Source organism: Phyllobates terribilis, unplaced genomic scaffold (assembly GCF_046119375.1).
Source record: "Phyllobates terribilis strain yellow unplaced genomic scaffold, ASM4611937v1 Scaffold_2__4_contigs__length_985480577, whole genome shotgun sequence".
Classification (NCBI taxonomy): domain Eukaryota; kingdom Metazoa; phylum Chordata; class Amphibia; order Anura; family Dendrobatidae; genus Phyllobates; species Phyllobates terribilis.
Genome location: NW_027362762.1, coordinates 438,759,656 through 438,779,370, shown reverse-complemented (window position 1 = coordinate 438,779,370; position 19,715 = coordinate 438,759,656). Strand labels below are relative to the sequence as shown.

Below are 19,715 nucleotides of genomic sequence, written 5' to 3'. Positions count from 1 at the left end.
AGGAAAACATTGGACTATTCTGAAGTGGCCTTCTATGAGCCCTGACCTAAATCCTATTGAGCATCTTTGGAAAGAGCTGAAACATTCCGTCTGGAAAAGGCAACCTTCAAACATGAGACAACTGGAGCAGTTTGCTCATGAGGAGTGGACCAAAATACCTGTTGAGAGGTGCAGAAGTCTCATTAACAGTTACAAGAATCGTTTGATTGCAGTGATTGCCTCAAAAGGTTGTTCCACAAAATATTAAGTTAAGAGTACCATCATTTCTGTTTAGGCCTATTTCATGAGTTTAATTTTTTTTAAATTCTGTGGAAGCAGGGTTGAAAAGCAATGTCTGTTCATTTTCATAGATTTTAAATTTATTATTACTTTTGTCAGATTCAAATTATTTCTGTGCCCATTGTGAGTTTTTCTTTCATTAAACGAGGGGTACCAACAATTTTGACCACGTGTGTATAGAACACCCAAAAGTTCTCTGAGAAGGGACAACCCCTTTAACGTTTTTTCAGAGGAAAATGGATATTTTTGGGTCTTCACTTCCTGTTTGTACAAATAGATTGCAAAGACAGATACAAGATGATTTCTTGATGCTTATGCACGCAGGGAACTGACACAGTGACAGGAAGTGTGGTTTCTTATCGTCCTAGATTCACTTCAGCTAATATTGCATTGATAACTGTAGTGTCACCTAGAGCCGTCCATATTAGGGATGAGCAGACCCGTGGAAGTTTGGGTTCGGCCATACTTAAGTCCAAAGTTCGGTTCGGGAACCAGAACTTGACCCCAGACCCCAACTCCATATAAGTCAATGGGGACTTAAAGTTTGGTACTGTAAAATGGGGGTAGTAAGGGGTATGGGGCTGCAAAAGGAAGTAAAATGGGGGTAAGGCTATGTGCCCACGATGCAGAAATGCTCCGGATTTTTCCTGAGCGTTTCTGCATCTCCCCTGGCAGAAAATACGCATGTGGATTGTACATGCGTTTTTCCTGCCAGGGACATGCAGATGTGAAGCGTTCTTCACATGCATTTCCGCATGCGGGTTGATAAGCGCTTTCCAAGCGATTTTAGCATCACTTGGAAAGTGCTTGTCAACTTGGTCACACTATATAAATCCATGCGGCCGGCATGGATTTATATAGTGTGACCGTAAAGAATGTTTAAAAATAAAAAATAAATCTATACTTGCCTTCCGATGGCCCCCGCAGTCTTGCTTCGCTCCGTCCTGGCTGCCGGCAGATCGCGGTACACTGAAGGACCTGCCGACGTCAGCATCGCCTGTCCGTCACAGGACTATGACGTCAGCTCAGGTCCTTCAGTCCACCGCGATCTGCCGGCATTGGAGGACGAGCGCAGCGGGGGCCGTCAGAAGGTAAATATAACATTTATTTTTTATTTAATTCTTTTTTTTGCACAGGTTCTGTGGTACCCAGGTCTGGAGGAGAGTCTCCTCTTCTCCAGTCCCGGGTACAATCCGCACATTGGAACGCATGGAATGCGCATCTACATATACAGTGATGCGGAATCCATGCGTTCCATTGCAAGTCAGTGGCGGTGAAAACGCAGCGCTTCCGCAAAATAATTGGTAGTGCTGCTTTTTTTCCCCCAATGATAATCCGCAGCGGAAATTTCCGCAGCATGTGCACAGCACATGCAGATTATCATTGGGGAACATGGCAGGCCTTCTACCATGCGTTTTTTAAGCGTTTCTGCAGTGTTTTTGCCACTGCGGAAACGCTTAAAAAACGCACCATGGGCACACAGCCTTATAGCAGGACAATTGCCCTGAATACAAATATGGATAGGGAAATTACTTAAAAGAACATAGAATAAAAGATGACAATTTAGAACCGAGATGTGGAGGAGGAAGCCAACACTGTCTTTTTTTTTTTTTTTTTTGGTGGGGTGGCCCCAAAATAGAACGTATGGCAAATAGAATAGTACAATGGCTGGGTATAACTGGTATAGTTGTCTAGTTAGCCAAAGGTATGGACAAGTCCTGTGGGATCAACGCCTGGCTCATTTTAATGAATATTACCTTCCCCACGTTGGCTGTGGACAGGTGGATGCCCCTGTCTGTGATCACATCCCCTGCTGTGCTAAACACAAGTTCCAACAGTACACCTGCCGAATGGCAGGCCAGCACCTTCAAGACATAAAGGGCAAGTTTAGGCCATGTGTGGACAGGTACTCTTCCTCCATGTTGTTGTAACGCTGCCTCCTGCTAATACGGGCCATGTCAGATGGTGGTGCCAGATGTTGTGGCGTGCCGAGTAAGATTTCCACACTTCGGCCATGCTAACCCTGCCTTCCGAAGTGGTGGTGGTGGTTCCCCAGCTGCGTTTGATGACTTCCTCCTTCTTAGCCTTGTTTTTCCACTGAGCCCCTGCTGTCAGGTGGGAACACAGTCAGTAGTGCCTCTACCAGCGTGCGTTTGTATTCACGCATTTTGCGATCCCGCTCCAGTGACGGAAGTAATAATGATACATTGTCCTTGTAACGGGAATCCAGCAGGGTGGGCCACCCAGTAATCAGCTGTGGTAACAATCCATGCAACTTGACGGTCATTGCGCAGGAACAGCAGCCTGTATTGGCTCGTGTGCCAGGCTGCCCAGAGGCAACTACCAGCTGTTCTCGGTGGGAGGTGTATCGTTTGGGTCCTTTGATTTTCCCCCCAGCCACGGTTCAGTGATGCCCGTGAGCTGATTCGAGTGCCACCCTGCTGTGAACATGGTACCTCCTCATCATCCTCCAAAACTGTCCTTTTGCTGGACAGTTGTGTACCTGGCCGCTGTTGGTACAGAAACCCACCCACCGAGCCATGTATGAGTGATAGCCTGATAATGGTGTGAATAGTCCCTGTTCCTCCTGCTCCTTTTCCTCCTGTGCTACCACCTCGCCACGACAGCACCCACTTGAGAGAGGGGATCCGCCCACAAGGACAGGAAGCCTACAGATAAAAAGGGGTGACCCCCCCCCCCCCTCGCCTCCTCAGTTTAGTTTCCTGTCATTATGAGAACCTGCATTAAGAAGGCTTACCTGGGTCCTATCAGCCTCTGTGCGGTCTCTGTGGGAACGGCAGGGTCTGGGGCACCAGATGCAGCGTCGGGAGAGCCCTGCCTGACACTCTCCCCTCGTTTGAGGAATGGATGCCATGAGGTCAGGTTTCGGGGTAGGCTGCCCTGACTCGTGGGAACACGGTGCGGCAAAGGAACAGGCTGCACCCATCCAGGAGGCTTTGGGTGTGGACATCGGCATCAGCCGCCCTGCGCCTCCAGCAGCCGGGACTTCCGGGTTTCGGCCCCAGCGCATGCACACTGGCCATTTAGCATTCTGAACCCGGAAGTGCTAAATACAGCCAAGAGTGTGCAAAGCAGTCATCAAAGCAAAAGGTGGCTACTTTGAAGAACCTAGAATATAAGACCTATTTTCAGCTGTTTCACACTTTTTTGTTAAGTATATAATTCCACATGTGTTAATTCATAGTTTCGATGCTTTCAGTGTGAATGTACAATTTTCATAGTCATGAAAATACAGAAAAATCTTTAAATGAGATGTGTCCAAACTTTTGGTCTGTACTGTACGTGCCATGATTAGGGAGGAACTCCATTCCCTCAGGGATGTAGTTCACCCTAGGAAGCGTAAGTCAAAATCAAAAAACATTTCCCCTTCTACCTCCTCCTCAGATAGCGACCAGGCTAGATCTCCTAGTCCCTCGAAGTCGTCATCATCATCTGATGAGGAGGGGAGATCCTGCTTTCCCATAGAGAGAATGGATAACCTAGTCAAATCGGTAAGGAATACAATGGGAATGGTAGAAACAAAAGTTCCAAAGGTAGACGCGGGTGTCGCCTCTTCGTCCAAACGTTCTACCTTGCCCATGGAAGACTCTGGGCTACTGTTGGATCCATTAGATCGTAAAGCAGAGATGCTGCTCAAACGCTCATGGGAAGCCTGCACGGGAGCCTTTAAACCAGCCATATCTGCCACATGTACAGCAAGATCTATTTTGGTCTGGGTAGATCAGCTGGAAGACCAGATCAAGATTGAGGTTTCCAGGGAGAAGTTGTTATCCCGTTCATGCGAGGTGGTTCTGCTTACTTAGCAGATGCCTTGGCGGATTCTCTGCGGCTCACGGCCAGATCAGCAGGCCTTACAAACTCTGCTCGTCGTGCCCTTTGGCTAAAGGGTTGGAAGGGGGACGCACAATCAAAATCCAAATTGTTAATCCTGCCATTTCAAGGTGAGTACCTGTTTGGCAAGGTACTGGATGAGATTCTAACCAAAGCGGCAGAAAGAAAGAAGGGGATCCCTAACCCATCTGATCCATCCTACAGGAGAGCCTTCAAAAGGTGTCCGTTTGGTCAAAAAAAAGTCCTACAAGGACAGGGACCGGTGGGAGACCAAGGAGACAAAAAAAAGCCCTGTTTGAAGGCTCCTCTTCAAAGAACGGCAAAAAATTCCGTTAGACCTGAATATCCCGGTGGGTGGCAGGTTGAAGTTCTTTGACCAACAATGGGGGAAAATTACCTCTAATGCTTGGACTCTTTAGTCTAGTTTCATCAGGCTTAAAGCTGGAATTTTGTCAGATCCTTTAGGACTCCTTTATAGTAACTTCTCCATCCTCTCCTAGACAACAACAGGTTCTCGAATTAGAGATCCAGAGCCTGTTATCCAAAAATGTCCTGATTGAAGTTCCAGCGGACCAGGAAGAAAGGGGGCTCTACTCCCCTTTGTTCCTGGTCTCTAAGCCAAATGGTTCCTATAGAACTATCATAAATTTGAAGAGATTAAACTCCTTTCTACATTTCCATTCCATTTTGAAGGTGTCTATAAGATCTACAATTAGGCTTTTATTTCCTAGATGTTTCATGGCTGTCCTAGACCTAAAGGATGATTATTGCCATCTGGCCATACATACAGAATACCAACAGTATTTCAGAGTAGCGGTCATCATGGATGGACATCTCTGCCATTTTCAGTTTGTAGCAATACCATTTGGCCTCTCCATGGCTCCCTGTGTCTTCAACAAGATGATATCAGAGGTGGTGGCCTATTTACGTCATCAGGACACACTCATTGTGCCGTACCTGGACGACTTTCTGGTGGTAGGACGCTCTGCCGCACAATGCAGAGATAGCCTGGCTAACACAATTTTATCCTTGCATGCTCTGGGCTGGATAATCAACCTGGAAGAATCCAGACTGGTCCCACGGTCTCTAAAGTCATTTCTGGGTCTGCATCTAATTTCCGTAAGTCAGCAGTGTCTCCTACCAGAAGAGAAAAAATTGCTTATCATGAATAAAGTTAGAGGAGCTATAGAACAACCTCACATATCCTTGAGATGCTATGTCCCTGCTAGAGTCCCTAGCATCTTGTATACCAGCAGTTCAGTGGGCCCAATTTCATACCAGTTGTTTACAACAGGAAGTCCTCTGTGCAGAAGAACAGGGCCGGCTTAATGCCCGCCTGACTCTATCCTTAGAAGTGGTCAGATCCCTGTCCTGGTGGTTGGATCTGAATAATCTTTACAGGGGGGTTCCGTGTGTAGTTAAGCCCTCTAGAGTAATAGTGACAGATGCTAGCCCTGTAGGATGGAGGGACCATTGGGGACCAATCTAGCCCAAGGTCGATGGTAATTAGAAGAAGCCGAGGACTCCTCAAACTTGAATTAAAAGCCACCAAACAGATATTTCATCACTTTCTTCCACAGCTGCGTGTGTCTCGCGTCAGAATTCTGTCCGAAATCGACACGTCCTTTGCATCCATCAATCAACAAGGTGGAACTCGATCAAGGACTCTGTCTACTATGGTGGAGATCCTCGGGTTGGCGGAATCCCATCTTCTCTCTCTCTCTCAGCCCTTCACATCACAGGTGTAGACAATACCAGAGCGGACTTCCTAAGTCGCCATACTCTCCACCAAGGAGAGTGGGTCCTCTGTCACCTGATCTTCAGGAAAATAGTGAAGTTGTGGGGTCTTCCCGAGATAGACCTGTTTGCTACCAGGGCCAACAGACAGGTCAAGAGGTTTGCCTCCCTGAACATGGCAAACTATCCGGAGATGGTCGACTCTCTCCAGACTACTTGGGACTTTCATCTCGCTTATGCGTTTCCACCGATGAACCTGCTTCCAGTAGTTATCAGGGAGGAAGGAGCGAGGGTAATCCTCATCGCTCCCTTTTGGCCCAGAAGACAGTGGTTTTCATGGCTCAGAACCATGTCGGTGTCAGACCCCTGGATCCTACCATCAGGTCCGGGCCTGCTATCTCCGTCATTTGCGCGGTCTGCGCAAAGATCAGATGTAAAAAATGTGTTTTGCGTCATATTGCTGTAACATAAAGCTGTGCTATATTATAGGAGAGCTCAGATTTACTGCTTCTTATGAGTTAACATTGCAGTGCAGTTTTATATTCACTTAATTACAGCTGTAATTCCTTAATGAGGATGTTGGTAATGGCACTTTTGGGACAATGGCATTAAACTGAGAAAACTACTAGAATCAGCAACAATGATGAAATGGAGGCAAATTTACTGCTGGATTATTTTGCTAACAATGTATAGCGAAAAATGTTGTATCTGTCCTTCAAAAGGACTGCACACGGATGCAACACGGATGGCATCTGTGCACTTTTAGTTTGAAACGGAGACCCATTTATAAAAGTGGGTGCGATCGTGTCACAAAAAAAATGGATAAGTGACAGTATGTCTGTGAGATAAGATAACACCTGTACAATTTAGGTCTTAAGCCCCCGTCTCACATAGCGAGATCGCTAGCGAGATCGCTGCTGTGTCACGGTTTTGGTGACGCAACAGCGACCTCACTAGTGAGGTCGCTGTGTGTGACACTTTGCAGCAATCAGGCCCCTGCTGTGAGGTCGCTGATCGCTGTGAAGTGTCCTGGACCATTTTTTTGGTCTTTGCCCTCGCGCTGGTCAGCACACATCGCTGTGTGACCAGCGGGAGCAGCGATCAGGCTGGTAACCATGATAAACATCGGGTTACTAGGGGCACACGCGCACTTAGTAACCCGCTGTTTATCATGGTTACGAGCCTGTTAAAGTGAGCGGTAACCTCCCGCTCACCGTAGCAGAGGGGTAACCATGATAAACAGCTGGTTACTAGGTGCGCGTGTGCCCCTAGTAACTCGATGTTTACCATGGTTACCAGCCTGCTCCTGCTTCAGCAGGCTGGTAACCAGGAGCAGGACATCGTGGAAAGATTCTTTCCACGATGTCGCTGCTCCCCTGATCGTTGGTGAGCCTGCCTGTTTGACAGCTCACCAGCGACCACATAGCGACGCAGCAACGATCCCTGAAAGGTCGTATCGTTGTCGGGATCGTTGCAGCATCGCTAAGTGTGACGGGGCCTTTAGATGTTACTACATGGCAGTATGGAAAAGAGGATTGTATATAGATTTTTCTTTCTCCTCCAGAGTTAAAATATTAAGGCATGGTCAACATGGATGTAATACATAAAAATTGAAAAACAGGAAGTTTAATTTGCTATACTTTTTTGATGTTGAAGTGCGTTTACTTTTCTTCTCCTTTTGTAGCAATGTTTCTGAGTGTGCACTGTTTTTATAGACAAAAAAAAAGGAATGGGATACTTATCAGCTCTCCCTGGGTCTAGTGTAGCTCATGGATAGTAGATTCCTAGCTGGTTACTGGGTGGAGTGCAATAGAAAACGCAAAAAAATCAACGATCCCAAATAAAAGTTTATTAAAACTTCACATTTGATACAAAATCTTTAAAAAAAAATCATCATTGGAAAAAAATGGTGGAATTACAGAATATTCATAGGCAACGCGTTTCGAACCACACTGGCTATGATTAAGAACCAGTGTGGTTTGAAACGCATCACCTATGCATATTTTATGTTTCCCCCTTTTCCACCATATTTTATTTCATGATGGATGTTTTTTTAAAGATTTTCTATTAAATGTGTAGTTTTAATATATATTTTTTTTCAATTTGGAATTGCTGAAATTTTTCCCTTTTCTATTATACAGTTTTTATATTAACCCCTTAGCATTGCCCTTAGCTCCAGTGAATTGGGAGGAGAATGCAATGTATGTCAGCTATATAGTGTAGCTGGCACACTGCTGCATCGACCACAAATGGTTTAAGCACCAATCAGGCTGCTTAAATCTGTGTATGCTACTGTCAATCATGACAGTGACATCTATCATAGACATTTTATCATCAAGCCTGTGAGGTGTATGTGTAGAATGAATACATCTTTTATTTCTGTCGTCTTCGCAATGTTATTTTTTGCCAAGTGAATTTTACAATGTGTCATGTAACAATTTTGTCATGAACTAGTCCAAAATTACATAGATATACTGTCATGCCAGGCTATTACATAAACAGGTGTTTAGTGACGGATGAGCCCTGGGAATAGTAAGTAGCATGCCTCAGCTGTTTCTCTGAAGAAGCTGAGTTAGCTTGGATGTTAACTGCTGCGAACCATTGCTCTAACAACAAGGATGGGAAATTCTGCATAACATCTGCACTTCTAAAGTAATGAGAATCTTGGAGTACTGGCCAAAAAAGCTGGCTGTGTGCATCTTTGTTTAACTTTTACTTTTGGGATTATTAATTAGTTTCAGGCATAAAGGAAATGTGTTCCTCATATAACAGCGCATCAAAAAGCACTTCAAGTAACATTGTAAACCTGGAGGACATGCCGTAGTCTGCTACAGTCCATTGGGGGTTACTTAAAAGTATGGAAAGCTAATAAGTGTTTGGGTATACATTCATCCACCAAGGACAAATGCAGTTGTGCACAGATCTAAACTAGTGCTAATCTACCTGCCATAATATGTGGCTTCATGATAAGCCCTGCACTTTACATTTAATGCCTTTTAAACCTACAATTAAGGGTATGTGCACAATGACGTCTTTTGGGTTGTCTCTGCTCCCAGCTTTTTTTTTTTTTTTAATATTGGTTAGCATATGTTCATTCTTCTTAGCATTTTTTTTTTCAGTGGGTTTAAGGTAAGATTTGCCTTAAATACTTTCACGTACCCTATCATTTAAATCACGTTTTTCTGTTTATATGTACTATAAAAACATTTTGCCAATATTTTTTTTTCATATCATCTTTATTAAAAAAAAATAAATAAAAAAAATAGTAATCTTGCATTCTTCACACTGGTCACAGGGCAGGAAGGAGGAGTCTAAAAAAAGGCCCAATCAATAGAGGCAGGGTTACAATGATGGGTAACACTTGTTTACTCAACTTATATCAAAAGATCCACCATTCCGAATAGAGGTGGATTCACACCAGACCTCTCCCTAAACAAACAATGACCTTTGCACATGCTTATTAAAGACTTCAATACAACAGATAGGGTCAGGATCTGACCATTGTGGTTATATACACTTGTTATTTCTTGAAACAAAAGGAAGTAGGAGTCTAGAAAATTCCCAGTGGCCAGCACTTGTTGCCCAGGCAGTCGGTGCAGGGGCACATTTAGGTGGGTAATATCTTTTTGTATGTGCCTCTTTTGTCCCTTTCAAACCAGGGACAAAGCAGAAAATTGGAACCTGGGTGGTCTGCATTAAGTGCAAGAATCGGGGGAATTTGCAATTTGTGCATTTGGATAGTGCCTGGGGAATCACAACATAGCCTCTTAGTAGTTAGAGTATTTATAGTTTACCTGCTTGTTCAGTAAAAATGCTAATTTAAAGGACATCACTAGTCCATTTTATTAATCCAGATTAATTGTATTCTAGATAAAGTGGTTGTGTATTAGTCCTATGACATGTGCAAAATCACTCTCAATCCACCCAATTATCATCATTGTCCTTTCCGCAGGCACTTATGATGGCAATAATAGAAAGTATTTTGTTTTAAGTGACCTTTGACAAGTCCGGTTCTATTGTACATGATGTGAATTTTGGATGTTTGCAGGATATCTGTGATGCAAAACATACATTTCTATATCACTGTCTTAATTTTCACAATTTTTTTCCTCAGGAACTCTGAGGCCTGTGCGAAAAAGCCTTTATCCACTAGACTCTGCACCAGCCAAGGGAATTTGTTGGGAATGGATAAATGATGACGGTTGTTGGACATCTTATGAAACGCAAATTTGCATATTTCTGGAGGAAAACTATAGCAACCACCAACCATCTGTAGATCTGGGAGTATTTGGTTTTTGCTACCTTGTTGACTTTCACACACTTTCCCAGATAAATCAACGCACTGGTTTTCGACGGCAGATACAGAGACGTCTTGATAACCCTTATCCAGTAATTAAAAAGATGGGACCTGCACATAAATCATCTGCCTGTGCTTGCCACCAGTGTCTTGCAAATAGTGGTGCAGGGCCTATGCCTGTTCGGTATAGACACTCGATGATTAACTTGTCCACTTCCTCAAATTACCCAAACAGCAGTCGGACATCTAATGCTAGTGCTAGTTATCTACCTTATCCAAAACCAACAATGACTAGTGCAAAATCTGCACCAAAGCTTAACAGCACTTGGTTAGCGCCATCAACATCAATGCAGATTCCTGGCCCTTCGTCTGCCAATGGGATGCAAGCTCTTGGATCTCCTCCTTCTACTAATGGGCTAAGGTAAACCCTTGATTTTTAAATTTTTCTAATAGGTTTATTATTTTACTGCTGCTTCTAGTTTAATGGGTCTAGCCTGTCTTCTGCGTTCAGAAACCCACTGCTTTCCAGACACCAGTCTTCCTTAATGTAGGGAAGGGTGGATGCTTCTGATTGACAGTTCTGACTAGCGACATCGCCTCTCCACTGGCCCAAAAAGTGTAGTTACTGTATGAGGCATCTGTGTTTCTGCAACATCAGAAGTGTAGTGGCACAGAAGGTGGCCGTGATGTCCACTAACAGTGATCCTGTCCAGCTTCAGTGCGGTGCTTACAAAGAATGAAGAGAGTGTGTAGGCACTGCACCTGTCTGCTGCGAGGGCCCTAGCCATCCACAACCTGTAAATAATAAAACAAAAAAATACTGATATCAGGAGAACGCTGTTGACTTTTAATAGTAACCTGAAAATTGCTGTTTTTTACAAGCACTTTCCAATAATGCCTATCTTTGAAGCTAGTCCTCATTCACCTAAGGTCCGAAGCATGAACAATTCAAGTCACGTAAATCATATTTGTTTTGTGAATTAAAATGATAATTGGGCACTGTGTAAATGTATGAATGTTTTTTGGCAATTTCTAGTCTTTATATTTTTTTATTATATAAAGTTTTTCTCAGCTCTTTGGCTTTTGTGTGAGGGTTGGCTCTATGGGCTAAGAGCTAATGTTGAAGCAGACTTTTGTCATCAGTAATGCATTCTTTTTTTGTGTTCATTTGGATTCCTAGCTTACCATCACTTCCTATACAGACTCAGAACAGTAGTTCCTTGAAACAAGCTTTTGCAGGTAAGATAATATGTGCTGATTGAAAACTTAGTTTCTGGACTTGCAAGTCTGGTATATTATAATTGATGTGACTTTTATCAATAAAGTCCTGTTCACACTTCTATGGGTTTCATGATGTCCAGTTTCATTAACAATTTAACCTGCTGTATAGTGTTGCATGTTGTGCTATCATGCCCAGTTTAAAAAAAAAAAAAAAAAAAAGCAATTATGTTTCTAAGCTGTGTATTAGTATAGATCTTACTTTCTCTAAAATGTCTTCCTTCTACTTAATCCTTCAAGACACTTTTGCTTGCCTGATGTTTGCATTTACTAAGCTACAGTATTATGTCTATACTCTATAAAGTAGTATATGTTGGGGCTAGTTTTCAGCTGTTCATTTTCTGTGCTATGGGAGCTTTGGAACAGCCATCTGTGAATGCCAGTGCATCATTTTGGACCATGAACTTTGCATTTATTTCTCAACTTTTTCTTTTTAACTGTATGCTAAAACTGACGTTATGACTTGCTTTTTTCATAAGCACTGACCGTTATCTAAGCAAAGGATATGTACACACTGTCCGGAGCAGCCTGCAGCCCCGACACAGCGGAATACCCACCGGTGCCATTTTTTTATTTTATTTTTTTTCACATGCGGACTTTCCCCATAGAGGTTAGGTCTATTAGGAAAGCCCGCATGCGGACCTGCCGGAGAAATTGACATGCTGCGGTCTGGAAAGACGCGCCGCATGTCAGTTTCCGCGGGTGAGCTGCAGACTCATAGTGGACATGGGATTTCTAGAAATTCCATCCACTATACTGTAATATCTGGTCTCTGCGGGTTTGACGCTGCATAACACGCAGCATAAAAACCGCAGCTGCACCTGATCATGTGCACATACCCTCATACGGTGATCATGACAAATATGAAGATGTAGCACCTGCATCATCCTCTTTGTGTTGTTGGGTCCAGAATAACCCAAACAGCTGTAAGTTGTACTGTCACTCACGCAGCATTGATTTCTGATGCTGCACCTCTGGCAAAGTTCATGATAGGTTACAAATTATGTAAATTCATTCTAAAATTAGACTGCAAGGTCGAGTATTAAAGGGTTTGTCCGACTTTTTAAAAAGAGAAAAATAAATAAAATAATGTATATATCCCCCTACTTTATGCCCCATGGCTCCATTGTGAAGGCTACTACTGGTTTCCACTGGGACAGAAAGTGATGACATCACATCTTTGGGAATCTGAAAGCTGAGACCTGTGATTGATAGCAGCGTTCAGTTGACTGGAACAGTACACCATCAGAGGCACATCTTATGCACCCAGTACTTTATGAATGGCTTTGTATATTTCTTTGTTTTTCAGGAGTACTCCACTTCCCAGCCCCCAGCTTGCTCCTGAAGATTGACAGTTCGGACCAGTGGAATGGTTGTGCTCTGATCCAAACTGTCTGCTCTCCCATTCTTCAAGTGGCAGCATCAATAACTTCAGCATCAGAAGAGTATTTGGGCTCTGGACTTTGCTGGTATTGTGCGCTCCTTGTTTAAGGAATTGGCCACTAATGATACACTGCAGAAGTGGCTGGTAGCCTAGATAATGGGTAGTAAACCAAATTAAAAATCTCTCCATTCTTGAGAACAGTGAGGATTTTTAATTAGTTAATTACAAAGTTAATTTTTTTACAAGCAATTTTACTCATTTTGCAAGTGCACTTTCAGTACAATTTGGCATGTGAGCGAGACATACGAGTCTTGTACCGAGAACCCCCCAGCCATCTTTAAAACAAAGGGTTAGAAACGGTGCTCTCCTCCAGAGCTGAACTTAATAGAAAGCCTGTGAGCCCTTCTGCAGCCTCAGAGGCTCTTTGTGTTTCTTCAATGCCATTCAGTACCTGCACAGGGAGCGCACTGTTATTTTATGGTTTCATTAAAGGGCATGCTGAATAGAGCGAATATTCAGACATTTGTTCCTGTAAAATCAATAGTGTTTTAGATTCTTTTACACAGTAAAGGCTTCCTGTGTTGCAATGACATTTTATAGTTTCGATCTCCTCCAGACAGGGTGCAGCCTGCCCTTCAGACTGCCATCAGCAGACTGCACATATTTCTTACAGCTTTTCCCTGCTACAGCCTTGATCACAGGCATGTGAGCGGGATTTGAAGCTCAGCTATACCTTGGCCTCTAATCCTTCAATCACATGCTCTTCATCTAGGCTGTGACAGGGAGGGAACACATGCATCATTGAAGTGGGTAGTAGAGGCTTAGTACATTTATCTACAAAATGAATCAAAGTAGGATTTTTACATGATAGTCTGAGAATTTAATAAGGTTATAATCCTATTCTTTTGTCCCCCATTATGTGCACTGCATACATAGAATACTAAAAAATTAGTGCATTTAGCAGTTTGAGAAAGTGATACAAGACTTGGTATGAAAGAATTGACAGCAAAAATAAGCTTCTCTAGACAGAACGGATAATAATGGCCACACAGCTAAGATAAAAGATACTTGAACGGTATATATACACCAATCAGCCATCATTTTAAAACCACTGGCCTAATTTTGTATGCTTCTCCCTCATTTCACCATACAGCTTTGAATCTGCAAGAGCTGTATTCCAAAAGACTTCTGAAGAGTCCTGTGGTGTCAGATACCAATCCATTTAAAAAATCTGCTAACTAAAAACTTTTTACAGTTTTACAAATGGGCTCATGGCAGTGCTAAAATAAGGAAAAATAAATGTGTATCTATGTTCCGGACCCTTGACTCTTTCTAATACTATCCCCCACCTTTTCTCTGGGCTTCCTCTTATTTGGATTGAGATTTGGAGGCAAAGTGACCACCTTGAACTCTTTGCCATGTGTCTCAAACTATTTCTGGACTATTTTTCTGCTGACAGACCACCATTGGGTGATGCCATCGCCATGAAGGAATAACATCCATGTGTATTCCAAAATTACATGATGTAAAAAAAAAAAATAATAATCTTATTAGGTTACTGGGTGTCAACAGACGGCAAAAGAATCTTGCAGATATCCCACCACTGTTTTTTTTTTGGTTTTTTTTTTCTGTCAGGAGACAGCCAGGGGATCTCGCAGATATTCCACCGCTGCTGCCAACTTGCCAGGGACCAGCTGGGGGATCTCACAGAGGTCCCATCGCGGTCTCCTTTTTTGTCACAAACTAGCATTTGGCTGCCCGCAATCACCAAAACAATCATGCTATTGACTAACAATTGATAGATGAGGCCATGGCTGCTTTTGCTACTAGGTAGGTTATTGTCCGCTCCCCATTGACTGGACATATGTTATATATACACCCTATTCTAACGCACAGGATAGATTTTATATATACCTACACACAGACACACTTCGGTAAAGTCACCATTAGCCCCCGCAGTAACCCAAGAAAAACTAGCTGCCTCTCGTTTATACAGGCCTGATTGGACACCCACAGCTGGTAACGCATGACCTCATGAGTCTTCAGGGATGCGATTTATAGAGCAAGAGGAACAAAGCCATTCAATTTTGTATATTTTTATAAACACTGCCAACTTCTCGGATTAAATATATACGAGGGTCAGTCCGTAAGTAATGCCTCCTATTTTTTTTCTCCTTTTAATTGGCAAGAAATTCAAATGCAATTACATAGGTTGAAAACCACAACATTAACGATTAATTTGTCACTTTTCAATATAATCTCATAGAATCATAGAATCATAGAATGGTAGAGTTGGAAGGGACCTCCTGGGTCATCTGGTCCAACCCCCTGCTCAAAGCAGGATTCACTAGATCATCTCAGACAGATGTCTGTCCAGCCTCTGTTTGAAGATGTCCATTGAAGGGGAACTCACCACCTCTCGTGGCAGCCTGTTCCACTCATTAATCACCCTAACTGTCAAAAAGTTTTTTCTAATATCTAATCTGTGTCTCCTCCCATTTAGTTTCATCCCATTGCTTCTGGTCTTTCCTTGTGCAAATGAGAATAAAGATGATCCTTCTACAATGTGACAGCCCTTGACATATTTGTAGACAGCTATTAAGTCTCCTCTCAGTCTTCTTTTTTGCAAGCTAAACATTCCCAAATCCTGCAACCGTTCCTCATAGGACATGGTTTGCAGACCAGTCACCATTCTGGTCGCTCTTCTCTGAACTTGCTCCAGTTTGTCTATGTCTTTTTTAAAATGTGGTGCCCAAAACTGTACACAGTATTCCAGATGAGGTCTGACCAAAGAGGAGTAAAGACCGATAATGACTTCACGTGATCTAGACTGTATGCTTCTGTTAATACATCCCAGAATTGTATTTGCCTTTTTTGCTGCTGCATCACACTGTTGACTCATGTTCAGTCTATGATCTATTAGTATACCTAAGTCTTTTTCACATGTACTGTTGCTTAGCTCTATTCCTCCCATTCTGTATATGCTTTTTTCATTTTTATTGCCCAGATGTAGTACTTTGCATTTTTCCCTGTTAAAAACCATTCTGTTGGTTGCTGCCCACTGCTCCAGTTTATTTAGGTCTTTTTGAATCCTCTCTCTCTCTTCTCTAGTATTAGCTATCCCTCCTAGCTTTGTGTCATCAGCAAATTTAATCAGTTTACCCTCAATTCCTTCATCTAAATCATTGATAAAGATGTTGAACAATACAGGTCCCAGGACGGAGCCCTGTGGTACCCCACTTGAGACATACATCCAGCTGGATGTGAAGCCATTTACAACCACCCTTTGAGTCCGATCACTAAGCCAGTTATGAATCCACCTAACAGTTGCCTGGTCCATTGCATACTTGGTCATTTTTTCAATAAGGATGATGTGAGATACTTTGTCAAATGCTTTGCTGAAGTCAAGATATACTATATCTACAGCATTTCCCTGATCCACCCAGTCAGTGATTCTGTCATAGAAGGAAATTAAGTTAGTCTGACATGACTTGTTAGTTACAAACCCATGCTGACTCTGGTTAATCACTTCATTCTTATCCATGTACTTGCATACATGTTGTTTAATAATTTGTTCAAAGATCTTTCCTGGTATAGAAGTCAGACTCACCGGCCTATAGTTCCCTGGGTCCACCTTCTTCCCCTTTTTGAAGATAGGAACAACATTTGCTCTTCTCCAGTCTTCTGGGACTTCTCCTGTTCTCCAAGAATTTTCAAAGATTATGGAGAGTGGTTCTAAAATTTCTTCTACAATCTCCTTCAGTACTCTGGGGTGTAATTCATCTGGACCTGGAGACTTGAACTCATTTATGTTAGCTAAATATTCCCTCACAATCTCTCTGTTTACTGATAACTTGGATTCCTCTATTCCTTTAAAAGGACAGTGAAGATCAGTTGATGTTACATTTTCTTTCTGAGAGAAAACAGATGCAAAATAGGAATTAAAAAGTTCGGCCTTCTCAACATCCTCTCTTACCATTTCTCCATTTTCATCCTGTAAAAATCCTATAGCATCTTTGACTTTTCTTTTACTTTTGACATACCCCCAAAATCCTTTTTTATTGCTTTTGACATCTCTTGCAAGCCTTAATTCATTGTCAGCTTTAGCTAACCTGATACGTGCCCTACAGGATCTGCAGACTGCATTATAATCTTCTTTAGATATGCCTCCCTCTTTCCATTTAATAAACATTTCTTTCTTTCTCCATCCATTTCCACAGTCTTGGACCACCGTTTAACAAGGGCATGTATTCCAGCATGGTAAAAAGCATTCTTGGGACCCACCGTGCACAGACTTTTCTGTATCCCAGTTGTCCAATAATTTTTATCACACTGCCTTTACTGAGGCAGATAATGCCACACAATTCATCTGCAGTCACCCGGCGGTCACCACGAATGATGTCATCGACTCGCTGAATGTTGCTTGGAGTCACTGCGGTTACTGGCCTGCCACTCCGCATTTTGTCAGCCAACGGTGATGACCCTTCAGCTGTGTTACAGTGACGAACCCATCGTCTAACAGTACTGACATCCACTGTTGCATCACCGTACACATTTTTCAGTCTCTCATGAATTCGAATGGGCGTTTCACCTTCTGCATGCAAGAATTCAATCACAGAACGTTGTCTAATACGAACATTGATGTCAGCCATTTTGCAAACGGATACAGTCCTGCCACCTGTTGGTGCAGGAAGTTGCAATTGCTGTGGATTGGAGAAGAAGGTTTGAGGAATTGTGCCAAATTCGAATAGTTAACATAACTACCTTATTTAAGGAGAAAAAAAAATAGAAGGCATTACATTACATTCCTACAGCGAGCTGTATTTCCCAGTACTGAACAATGATTATAATTCAGAATTTGCTTTTATTAGACAAGTCATGCCCACATACACCTCCCCTTAGTGTCCTCAGATGGGGCTAGTCCATGGGATGCGGCTCTGGTCCCAAAAAAGTATGGGATCCTCAACCTATAGAATATCTGTTCCCGGTCATTCCATGTCAAGTGAACGAATAAATATTATTAGCACTATATTTTTAATTCTTTTGAGAATTTGATCTTTGGTAATACTGTGTTTTTAAAGGATTTTTGTTTTTAAATCCATTTTTAAAGTTGTGCCAAAAATGTGAATTTCTGTGTTGCATGTCTTTTACGTTTCTCCTCATAACTCTGGCAAGAAGCAAGATAGAGAAATGGGAAAAACACCGTTCAACTCAGAACAGTACATGCTTTCAACAGATATGTCACAAGAGTATCTTTATTAATATTTTACCCATGCGGAATCAAACGCAAAATTACAAAACGCAATTCTGAGAAATCAATATGATATTAAATTTGAAAAAAAAAAAAAAAATCACATGTGCCTCCTATATTCCTAGCCACAGCCATACAAAAATTCAAGTTGGGCTCTCAATAGGATCATAATTAAAAAAAACAAAACAATATAAACAGTGTCAACTCGAAAATCTTGACTTCAGATCTGTTCAGCTTGTGGTCTAAAAGTATTATCAATTTCACAGGAAAGATGATATGGCAAGTGCAAAATAATTTCATTATACAATACAGACTAAAAGTTTGGACACACCTTCTCATTTAAAGATTTTTCTGTATTTTCATGACTATGAAAATTGTACATTCACACTGAAGGCATCAAAACTATGAATTAACACATGTGGAATTATATACTTAACAAAAAAGTGTGAAACAGCTGAAAATATGTCTTATATTCTAGGTTCTTCAAAGTAGCCACCTTTTGCTTTGATGACTGCTTTGCACACTCTTGGCATTCTCTTGATGAGCTTCAAGAGGTAGTCACCGGAAATGGTCTTCCAACAATCTTGAAGGAGTTCCCAGAGATGCTTAGCACTTGTTGACCCTTTTGCCTTCACTCTGCGGTCCAGCTCACCCCAAACCATCTCGATTGGGTTCAGGTCTGGTGACTGTGGAGGCCAGGTCATCTGGCGTAGCACCCCATCACTCTCCTTCTTGGTCAAATAGCCCTTACACAGCCTGGAGGTGTGTTTGGGGTCATTGTCCTGTTGAAAAATAAATGATGGTCCAACTAAACGCAAACCGGATGGAATAGCATGCCGCTGCAAGATGCTGTGGTAGCCATGCTGATTCAGTATGCCTTCAATTTTAAATAAATCCCCAACAGTGTCACCAGCAAAGCACCCCCACACCATCACACCTCCTCCTCCATGCTTCACGGTGGGAACCAGGCATGTAGAGTCCATCCGTTCACCTTTTCTGCGTCGCAGAAAGACACTGTGGTTGGAACCAAAGATCTCAAATTTGGACTCATCAGACCAAAGCACAGATTTCCACTGGTCTAATGTCCATTCCTTGTGTTCTTTAGCCCAAACAAGTCTCTTCTGCTTGTTGCCTGTCCTTAGCAGGTCTCTAATCTGAGCTGCTGTTAACCTGCGATTTCTGAGGCTGGTGACTCGGATAAACTTATCCTCAGAAGCACAGGTGACGTTTGGTCTTCCTTTTCTGGGGCGGTCCTCGTGTGAGCCAGTTTTTGTAGCGCTTGATGGTTTTTGCAACTGCACTTGGGGACACTTTCAAAGTTTGCCCAATTTTTCGGACTGACTGACCTTTATTTCTTAAAGTAATGATGGCCTCTCATTTTTCTTTACTTAGCTGCTTTTTTCTTGCTGTAATACAAATTCTAACAGTCTATTCAGTAGGACTATCATCGTGTATCCACCTGACTGCTGCACAACACAACTGATGGTCCCAACCCCATTTGTAAGCCAAGAAATCCCACTTATTAAACCTGACAGGGCACACCTGTGAAGTGCAAACCATTTCCGGTGACTACCTCTTGAAGCTCATCAAGAGAATGCCAAGAGTGTGCAAAGCAGTCATCAAATCAAAAGGTGGCT

The 19,715-nt window shown here is 42.5% G+C and overlaps 1 protein-coding gene and 1 long non-coding RNA gene across 4 annotated transcripts in view; both read left to right on the top strand.

The window, feature by feature from the left end:
- The window catches only part of DTX2 (deltex E3 ubiquitin ligase 2), an 81,388-nt gene that overhangs the window by 26,814 nt on the left and 34,859 nt on the right, over positions 1 to 19,715 (top strand). For all 3 annotated transcript variants that reach the window (XM_073665422.1, XM_073665420.1, XM_073665421.1), the window contains 2 exons: positions 9,983 to 10,586; positions 11,346 to 11,404. In XM_073665422.1, coding sequence (XP_073521523.1) covers positions 9,983 to 10,586; positions 11,346 to 11,404 — 663 coding nt within the window. The remainder of the gene's footprint in view (positions 1 to 9,982; positions 10,587 to 11,345; positions 11,405 to 19,715) is intronic.
- Positions 12,297 to 18,178, top strand: LOC141214248 (uncharacterized). Its single transcript, XR_012283521.1, has 2 exons — positions 12,297 to 14,973; positions 17,048 to 18,178. It is a non-coding gene; the product is annotated as an uncharacterized lncRNA (long non-coding RNA).